General features: G+C 36.6%; 1 protein-coding gene across 1 annotated transcript; it reads right to left on the reverse strand.

Moving 5' to 3' along the window:
• Positions 1 to 6,474: 6,474 nt before the first annotated feature.
• On the reverse strand, positions 6,475 to 10,797 carry LOC120443036 (tripartite motif-containing protein 35-like). Its single transcript, XM_039620631.1, has 2 exons — positions 10,169 to 10,797; positions 6,475 to 8,491 (listed from the first exon to the last, which is right to left on the reverse strand). The coding sequence occupies exons 1-2, from the start codon at positions 10,653 to 10,655 to the stop codon at positions 7,527 to 7,529; spliced, it is 1,452 nt and encodes a 483-aa protein (XP_039476565.1). The 5' UTR covers positions 10,656 to 10,797; the 3' UTR covers positions 6,475 to 7,526.

The raw sequence follows: 10,797 nt of genomic DNA on the forward strand, positions 1-10,797 counted from the left end.
TGTTCAGTATTTCCCATAATCTTGTAATATTATTTCTATAATTATCTAATTGCTTCTTATAGTATTCCTTTTTACAATATCTAAGTATATTTATTCACCTATTTTTATGTCTTTTGTATGTGATTTCAGCATCTTCAGTTCTCTTTCTTAAGAAATCTTAGTATAGAGTGTTTTTCTTTATACATGCATTTTGCAGACCTTTTGTTATCCATGGACAGTGCATATATTTATGTTTCCTACTATACTGCTTTATTGGACAGTTGGTACAATAATGTAAATATTCTAAGGAATTCATCATACGCACTATTAATATTGTGTTTCTATACATTGTGTTAATAAATTCCTCAGTGGTTTTATGTTTATTTGGGATTAGCAAATCAATATTAAGATCTCCACAAATGAAAAGTTTTTCTGAGCTAATTCTGTAAATGTTTCTTCTATCCAGTCTTTAAATGTCTCAATACTACTACTTGGAGCTCTGTATATACAGTTAATGATTACATTTGTACTTTTTTCTTTAAGAATTTCAACTGTTATACATTCCAGTACATTATCAATTACTATCGTCATCTTATCCAGATTAAATTTCAAAGATTTGTCCACATACAAGGCCACTCCTCCTCCACCTTTGTTTCGTCGAGTTATAAATGTGAATTCACAAGCCTCCAGTTCAAAGTCTGTTCCTTTTTCCATATTGGTCCAAGTTTCTGATAAGGCAATGACACTAAATGGATGTGAAAACTGGTTAAGATATTCTTTGATATGATTAAAATTAGCATATAGACTTCTACAGTTCAAGTGGATAACTAATCATTTATTCTCAGTTTTAATCCTCTGATTGTACTCTTCATTTGTATAGTAGCAGCAGTCGTTATTGATAGATGAGAAGAAGTTGTCTGGATCTGTTTCATATTCCAAGTCCTGTGTATTGTGATCCATATAGTTAAATGTTTTCAGTTCCAGTTGATCATGTTCTGCAACTGTCTGACTGGTGCAGCTGTTTCTTCCAGATGTAGCTGAGTTGTTCCTTCCAGTGTGTGTCATAAGTAAGTAAGTGGTTGTTTGCTACTTTGTTTCTAGTCCAGATCATGTTGCTCACTGATATTTTTCGAGATCCACCATGTTTTTAATGGTCAGAACTTTCGCTTCCTCTCCATTTAGTTTAATATTTTACAGTTTGTTGTCCAAGTACTTTGAATTTTTCCCAGCTTCTTAAGGTATCGCACGTTTTTGGCTATTTCACACTGCAAAAACAGCTATACTTGAAACAAGCCAAATATTCTTTAATCTGACAAAATTTTCTTGTTTTGAGCAAAAAAATCTGCCAATGGGGTAAGCAAAAGTTGCTTGACTAGAATTCTTAAAACTAGCAAATTAACCTAACTGCCATATGCCTTTTAACTAGACAAAATTGTCTAAAATGTATGCTTAATTCAAGAAAATGTGACTTATTATAAGTAAAAGACACTTTGATATTTAGAAAATCTGTACCTAAAATGAGTATTATGCTTTCTTGAACAAGCTGTTTTCAAGAATTATTTGCTTACATTAAGATTCTACACCTTAATTTAGATTTTTCACATAAATAAAAAACACCTTACTATAGGACAAATTTTCTTAAAACTGAATTGTTTCTTTCTTGATTGAGCTAACTATAAGAATTATGTTTCGAGTCTGAGAACAATAATCAGCCAAAATTCCTGAGAATAAGACACCATCTCTTCAAAAAGCTACTAAAAATAAGGGAATTTATCTTAAATTAAGACAGCAAAAGCACTCTTAGTTTTTGCGCTTTATTGACACTGCAATGGGTCAGTAACTCACTGAGGTCTGTTCCAGGAGAATCATGTCTAAAATTATACATTTCAGCAGGGTACTGTATAACATGGCCAATACAAGAAGTGCATATTCCAGATACTCTTAACATGAATAATAACAGTATAACACACTCATGGCTGGTATCAAAAATAAATTTTGCTGAAGCTTAAAACAATCACTATTGCAAATCCTATATTACATAACATTTTAGAAGAACAAGTTTAACAACCACACAAACAAACATGTGTTTTACATTTGAACAACTTTTCTAGAGAAAAGAAAAAAAGAAAAACAATCTCACTGACTAACACTGAGTCTGATAAACAAGGCAGATGGAGTCTGTCATCTGAGAGACTCACTCAATGAATGACTTCCACTCACCAAGAGCCTTCCTGTAAGAGGGGGTTGAATCTGTGTTTGGTTAGATGTTCATCGATAAAGACATTAGATCTTTTTAATTTTCTTTCTTGTTTCAGCAGTGTGTTCTTGTGCTTTCGATTTACAAACCTTAATATAATAGCAGGTTTGTTGTCGTTCTTCCTGGGAAGAGGGTGGCATGCTTCGACAGAGTTACAGTCCACGTCAATCCCTTTGGACTGCAGGAAAGCAGCCACCTGTTGTTCCGTGGTGCTACTGTCCAGCTCCCCAGGTTCCTCACTGCTGTCAGCGGTCACCGTTTGAGCCTATGACCGGGATTTAATATGGAGCCCAGTGATGATAAAGTCCTTTGTCCCAGAGTATTGTTTAAGGTCAGCGGCCCTACTTTCAGGGTATGCAGTCTTTTTCTCTTTTTCTGCATTTTGGATGCGGAGGAGCTTTACCCCCTACACAATGTCAAGGATACTTTTCTGCTGCAACCTGATAGTGGGAATTTCCTCCATTAAGAAGTCAAGAAACTTTTTAATGTCCTTGACTTCCTCACCTGTCGGAGTCCTCCTCGGCCCATGTTATCTGTTTCCACATAAGCAGGTTCAGTCAGCTGCGGTCAGCTGTTAGCTTTGTCAGCTCTTAGCCTGATAGCTTGTTGGCTAGCCTGCAATTACCTCTTCAACTTTGACTGGACTTCTTAAAAACAAAATAAATACTGTAAATAAATACTGTAAATAAACCAAACCCAAATAATTTATACTCTTGTACTCTTGGATGTGTACAAAACTGAGTGACAAGTGCTGATCTGTTTTTATTATTAACCCAACTGTGAGTTTTGTAAATCGGGCCTCTGACATATGCCCTCCATACAATAATAATTCAAAAGAAAAACAAGTAAAAAACTAAACTAAATTGAAACTGTTTTAAACAAAAACTAAACTGATATGAACAAACCCAGGGAGGAAACTAACTGAAAGTAAAATAAATTAATGGTAATAACTTTGCAAGAACTAAAACAGATCTCTTACAAATAATCAGTCGTCATTTAAACAAACTTGAGGAGTAATATAAATCGTGTCTGAGATTATTAAGCAATGACAGAATTGTAAAACAGTCTCAAAAAATACTTATTAAATAAAAGTATATAAGAGTTTATACTGACATGACATGAATATGCATAGGTTAACATTAACATATGACATCTTATAGGTATACATGTGAACACCTTGTGTGTGTGAGCTGGTAAAGAAATAACAAGGGAATCATGACTGTCTGGTCAATTCCATACATTATTCTATTTTAAGAAGTTCAAAAACAAAACTAAAAAACAAGGCTAAAATATCAGCATGTTAACTGTTAAAAAACTACAACAAACAAACAAAAAGGTCAAATCAGACTATCGTTTTATACGTATAATGTATTCTGTAAAGTCACATTTCCATTTATTCGCAGGGGATATACTGCAGTTTTTTTTAAAAATGGTAAACAAAAATGTCAAAAAAAAAATCTTAAATAGAGAGAGAAAAACAATCACTTCAACCTCATCGATAATTACAAAGGAATCTCAGTCTGACACATTTTGTCAGAGGTTTTGGCGTCTCCTGCCTCTGCAATATTAAAATATGGGAAGAGTTTCTCAGTGAAAGTGTCTCTGTGAGTGTAGATGTGAGTCATGTCTTCAGGGTCATAGAAGGACACCTCCCCCCTGTCATAGTCCAGCTGGACTCTGATCCTCAAAATATTCTTCTTCACTGTCACAGTCTGACCATCATCATCATCAGTGTATCTTTCACTGCGATGCAGTAAACACCAGACTCCATCTTTTGCTGAAGGAGACTGCTGGTTCTTGTCCACTGACTCTTTAACTAAACCTACAATCCAGTGATGATAATCCATCCACAAAACAAAAAAGGTTTTGATTGTACTAACAAAAATAAATAAATATATACAGCATGCAACCCTGTCAGTACTGATATACACAGTAAACCAATAACAGATGAATTACTGCATCAGTATTTGGTCCTTTCTACACACTGATTGATATAAAGTGCTTGTGCCAGAGGTGGCAGGACTGAGCGGATGGACTTTGCAGCACTGAAAACTGATTTTGTGGAGGTTTGACTTTTCATCAGCTCCACTCTACTTTGCTCATCCACCATTGGCTGCCTTCACATTTGTCTCGCCCCTATTGGTCAGACCAAGATAGAAAAAGACCGCTCAGTCGTCTTGGTGAACAGTCCTCAGGTTTTAATTTATTTTGAATATTTATTTATTTATTGTAGTCGACATTTTTACTGTGCTTATTTTTCTTTTTCTTTTCCTATTGTACAAATCATGCACTTGTACAAGTGCTGTCTGCAGTTGTTTAAAGAGACGATGCTTCATGTCAAAAACATGACTGCTTTAAATGGATAGTACACCCAATCTGCATTCTGCATGTGTTTTTGTGTAACGACCAACATGGTGGAAATGACTTTTGCTTTTTCTGCTGTTTTTCTTCTGCAGATTTACATTTTTTGCTGTTTTATGTTGTCCATTTTTTCCTTCTACTTAATGTCATTACCACTTTTACAGAGTGGGATACATGTTTGCTTTGAAATTCATATGATGCAGGACTGTATTTTGTGTTAACTCGCCCACCAAACACTTCGCCTTTTTGATAGGATGGTGAAGATTTTGTCAGATTAACGTTTTGTTTATTTCCTGCAGTGAACAACAGAGATGTTGTATCATACTCGTGTTCATATCTAGTTCAGCCTGTTCTAATACTCAAAGGTCAAAGGTTATCTTTGACCACACATATGTGCGTGACCGTGCTAACATGACCCCCCTCCAGAAAAAGAAGAAAAAGCAGCATGTACAGTACAAAGGTGTCGTTCTTCTGTTCTTCTTTGTGTGTTTCTAAACTTTAAAATCATGATGAGATTCACATATTTAAAATGAGGGAGTTCACAGTATTACAAACTGCAACTAACAAGCAGAGTGACCAAGTATCAGCTGCTTTCAAAATGTTCAGTGTTTTCATCATAACATCTTCAGTCAGTTTTGTAAATCGTAAATTTGTCAAATACAGCAGGTGTCCAAAAAGAAGAAAAGAAAGGAACAGAAAACACCCACATTATTGCTACTGTTTCTTTCACTGAAACAACCAAATGATGAATCAGTCAAATAGTTATTTAAATAGTTTTTGGTCAGTCATAGTCACTGTGATTTGGAGTGACCACCAGAAAAGTTTCAGATCAGGCCCTTAACCTTAAATGACAAGAAATGAATACATGATTGTTCTGTGTTTCAGTCATCAGCAGTTCATGTTGTACATTTCTTTTACTCTAAGAAGTATTTCAGTGATTTCTCACATAGAAAGAAATTGATGGAGTTGATCAAAGATTGAAAGATTAAAAAAATACATTCACAATCATTTACACAAAAATTAAAAAAAAAGAAAGAAAAAAAAAAGAAAATTACTGAGATCTCACTGAACTATGATGAAAACTCCCTTAGACTGTTTTGGCATCTCCTGCTTTTCAAATATTAAACGTGTCTCAGTTAAAGTGTCTCTGTGAGTGTAGATGTGAGTCATGTCTTCAGGGTCACAGTCTGACCAACATCTGTATATTGTCTATTGTTATATTAGAAACACCAAATGTCTAACTTTGGTAAAGCAGGATATTCTTCCTTCCTGTTAACTGAGCCTGTAATTCTATTAACTTTTATTTATATGATGCTAAATCAGAACAACATTCGCTTTAAGAAGTTTTATATTGTAAGGGAAAGACCCTACAATAATACCAAGAAAACAAAGAAAATCCCAACAGTCATATGACTCTCTATGATTTTGGGCTTTGGCAACAGTAGGAAGGAAAAACTCCCTTTTAGCAGGAAGAAGCCTCCAGCAGAACCAAGTTCAGGGAGTGGGCAGCCATCTGCCACTTGTAGTCAAAGTAAAAACAAATAAAGGAACAAACATAATCAAACAGAAAGTCTAGTCAGAGACATCAGCAGTTCATCAGAAATTAAACAGAGACTGTTTGTGCAGCCCTACACATAAACTACATGAAGTGTCCTCCTCTTACTTTCCCTTTTATTTCTTATTGCCACTTTGGATTTCTTCTGTATAACCATATTAATCCTCTAGTTCTGTTTCCTCAGATTAGATGCTTTATTCTCTTATATGCTACACGTGTTTCTCTAACTTCAAGAAAATGTGTTAAGGTGTTATCAATAAAATGACAGTTTAAATAGAAAGTTCAGCGTCCTTCTGTGTTTACAGACACATCAGACTGCAGCCAGGCTTTGATATATTTATTGACAGAAAATAATCCAGGAAATCAGTGAACTCGTGTTTCCAACATTTTCATCAGATTTGTTCTGCAGGTGAAAAACAGGAAATCCACAGTTAACAAGACTAAATCCTGAATGTGCTGATGTGATCTGGAATATGAAGTGAGAGTTCACAGAAACACACTGGAACAAACAGCAGCTCCAACTGTACAAATGTTCAACAATTATGAAATAAATGTTTCGGGTCAGTCAGTAGCAAAGAAAACAGTGTCTGTATCTGACAAAGCAATTTACACAGAACTTAGGAACAATCTAAAAAACAAAGAATGAGCTTTAGTTTGTATGAATACAACTGAATAAATGTCAGACAGTCAACATTATTCTACAAGTTCTAAAGAAAAACATGGCTGAATTATTACACCAATGTACACAGTTTGGTTTATTTTGCAACTTAATGCAAAACATGCTAAACGCATTTAAATGAAGCAAATGACTTAAATTAATCACTGACAGTTAAGTATTAAAAGAAGACATTATGATTATTTATGAGTCATGTCTATTTATCATTTTAAAACCATTAAAACACAAATTGTCACGATGCTGTTATTAGCTGATATGGATCTAAATAACTGATGAAGGAAAGGAAAGTGACATTTATCAGTGCTTGTTTATCGATGTCTGACACATGGAGGTATGTTCTACTTCGCACTGTTTAAATGTTTAAAAACTGTTTCATGAACACCCAATGACTTGAAACTGCTATATATTTGTCAAAAAAGGCAAAAAAATCAACCAAAAAAAGAACAAATAAATATAAAGTTTTAAGGACCTTCAAACTGAATTTGCAAGAAAACAAAGCAAAAATAACTTTTATCATTTAATTTTACTCTTTGTGTTTTGAAAATGATTTTTATCACATTGTATAAAATGCTTGATATACTAATCTTTCTTTCTGCAATTTCTCACATAAAAAAATAAAAACAGGAGTTGCCTAAATTGAAAAACAAACAACCACAAAACAAGCTGTAACTAAAAGGATGAGACAAGAGAAAAAAAGTTCACAGAGAACTCGTTTTCAGAGAAATCTCAATCTGACAGATTTTGATATCAGAGGTTTTGGCGTCTCCTGCCCTTCCAATGTAAAAATATGGGAAGAGTTTCTCAGTGAAAGTGTCTCTGTGGGTGTAGATCAGAGTCATGTCTTCAGGGTCATAGAAGGACACCTCCCCCCTGTCATAGTCCAGCTGGACTCTGATCCTCTGGAGACTCTTCTTCACTTTCACAGTCTGAGCATCACCATTACAATATTTTCCACTGTTATGCAGTAAACACCAGGTTCCATATTTTGGTGATGCAGAAGATATATTCTTATCAACTGACCCTTTAACCAAACCCAGGAGCCAGTAAGGATGGTCTCCTACCTCCACCTCCCAGCTGTGTTTCCCTGAGCTGAAGCCCTCAGAGCCAAAAACATCAGAATACAGGTTTCTCTCTGGATTATCAGGAAGCTGCTGCCATGTGTCTCCTTGTCTCACACTGGTCAGATCATCAGACAGATAGAGCCAGCCACTTGCAGTGTTTGGGTCCAGAATGACAGGACTGAAGTGGACCTTCTCCTTCATCTTCTCCCACACTCTGAAGGACAGGTTGCCCAGGTGTTTGGCCACATCTATCAGTGCTCCTGAGACCAGCTGTGGATCTGACACTGAGCTCTGGGCTCTGGCTCTGCTCTGAGTGTCTTTATAACTGCTGAGGAATGGCACACTGTGTTTCTGCAGCTCTTCTTCAACAGCAGAGATGCTGTCTGACAGAGAGGAGATCTGCTCCTCAATCATCTTCATCTCTCTGCTGATAGTCCTCCCCTTCTGCTCCTCTTCCTCCCTCAGAGCTGCCAGTCTGGACTCCTCTTCCTCTTTCAGGAACTGCTGGAGCTTGTTGAACTCTGCTCTGATCTGCCTCTCTGTGGACAACAGCTGCTTCTTCATGTGTTCCCTCACTTCATTGTATGTTTCCTCCACTTGTTGTGTGGATGCCCTAAAAGGGCTTCCACACTATTGTTTTCCTGTTTCTCTTTATTCTTTATTCTACTTTATTCTAGTTGCTTCCGTACGTTTTTTGGCGCTTAACTACTCCCTCAGTTTTCAGCCGATTTTCTCCATTCAAACTTTAAAAAATTCTGCTCTTTCTGCTAATGTGCGCTATATCTTTTGGTAATCATAAGTTCTATACTTTTTGAGATATTGATTTTTTTATGCAATATTTTTTGCCCATTTCTGCCACATTATCAGTCTGGTCACTAGTTTTCCTTGCCCGGTTGCGCTGTGTTTTAGCTCAGTGAGATGAGCATCCGTTCTCAGACTGGAAGGCCGGGGTTCAAATCCCACTTATGGCAACATTTCTTTCAGTTAACAGTTAAACTTTTTTAACTCAATTTCAGCTTTTTCACCCCTTGTCAGCAAAATTTTCAGTTTTTTCACCACTTTTCAGCACAAATCCCAGCTTTTTCTGCTGTTTTCAGCAAAAACCTCTTTTCAGCAGAATTCTAAAAAGAGTTCTGCAGAACTCTTTTCAGCACAAATTCTGCTGATTGAACTCTTTTCAGCAGAATTTTCACCTCTTTTAAGGCCAAATTCTGCTGATTCACCTCTTTTCTGCAAAATTTTCAGCCTTTTCTCCTCTTATTAGCACAAATCTCAGCAGTTTTCAGAAAAATCTCTTTTGAGCAGAAATTCTGCTGATTCATGTTTTTTCAGCGCAACTTTCTGCTTCTTTACCTCTTTTCAGCAGAAATTCTGCTGATTCACCTCTTTTCTGCAAAATTTTCAGCCTTTTCTCCTCTTATCAGCACAATTCTCAGCAGCTTCTGCTCATTTCAGCAGAGTTGTCCGTCTCTCCACCTCTTCTTTGTCAGAGTGAGTTTAGCTCAGTGAGATGAGCATCCGTTCTCAGACTGGAAGGCCGGGTTCAAATCCCGCTTATGGCAACATTTCTTTCAGTTAACAGTTAAACTTTTTTAACTCAATTTCAGCTTTTTCACCCCTTGTCAGCAAAATTTTCAGTTTTTTCACCACTTTTCAGCACAAATCCCAGCTTTTTCTGCTGTTTTCAGCAAAAACCTCTTTTCAGCAGAATTCTAAAAAGAGTTCTGCAGAACTCTTTTCAGCACAAATTCTGCTGATTGAACTCTTTTCAGCAGAATTTTCACCTCTTTTAAGGCCAAATTCTACTTATTCACCTCTTCTGCAAAATTTTCAGCCTTTTCACCTCTTATTAGCACAAATCTCAGCAGTTTTCAGAAAAAACACTTTTGAGCAGAAATTCTGCTGATTCATGTCTTTTCAGCGCAACTTTCTGCTTCTTTACCTCTTTTCAGCAGAAATTCTGCTGATTCACCTCTTTTCTGCAAAATTTTCAGCCTTTTCTCCTCTTATCAGCACAATTCTCAGCAGCTTCTGCTCATTTCACCAGAATGGTCCATCTCTCCACCTCTTCTTTGTCAGAGTGAGTTTAGCTCAGTGAGATGAGTGGCTGCCTTGAGACCTGGAGGGCCAGGTTTGAATCCTGCTCAGGGCAATACTTTTTTTTTTCCACCACCATACAACTTTTTGCAACTTTTCATCTTTTTCAGTTTTTGAGCAGACAGCTTCAGCATTAAGGCATCCACACAGCATTTTCGCAGGAAATGCAAATTTTTCTAGTTTGTATTTGTTTCTCTTGTCCTGCAGAGACTTTAAGTCAGATTTCAGCTGCTCCTTCAGGTCACTGACTGCTTCTTCTACAGGAACCACTTTGTGACTCTGGTGGAGAGAAAACTCACACACAGGACACACAGCTCTGTCTTCATCCTCACAGTACCAGTAAGGGACGTCTGGATGTTTATCACACACCACCTCCTCCTTCTCTTCCTCCTTTTCATCCTCATTTTCTTTTTCTGTCTCAGGTGAGCTCTCACTCTGCCTCTTAGCAAAGGAGTCTGCGAGTTCTTTGAGAGAAACGTTTATTGATGGTTCATCCCTTGAAGATTGTCTTTTACAAATGGGACAATTTTTGTTTTTAGTTTGTTCCCAGAATTTCTGCAGGCAGCTTGAACAGAAGCTGTGGCTGCAGCTCAGAGACACAGGATCTCTGAAAGTCTCTGAACACACGTGGCAGCTCAGGTAACCTTCTAAAAGCAATTTCTCAGCCATCCCTGATAATTTACAGATTATTTAAAGGACAAGACTCACCGAAATACAGTCACTCTGACTTTTGAACTAAATTGTATTCGTCAGTACAGATCCCAACCTTTAATGTAATGCGTTCCCGGGTGATCGTCAAAGTGAGTCTTTA

This window comes from Oreochromis aureus, linkage group 12 (assembly GCF_013358895.1).
Source record: "Oreochromis aureus strain Israel breed Guangdong linkage group 12, ZZ_aureus, whole genome shotgun sequence".
NCBI lineage: Eukaryota > Metazoa > Chordata > Actinopteri > Cichliformes > Cichlidae > Oreochromis > Oreochromis aureus.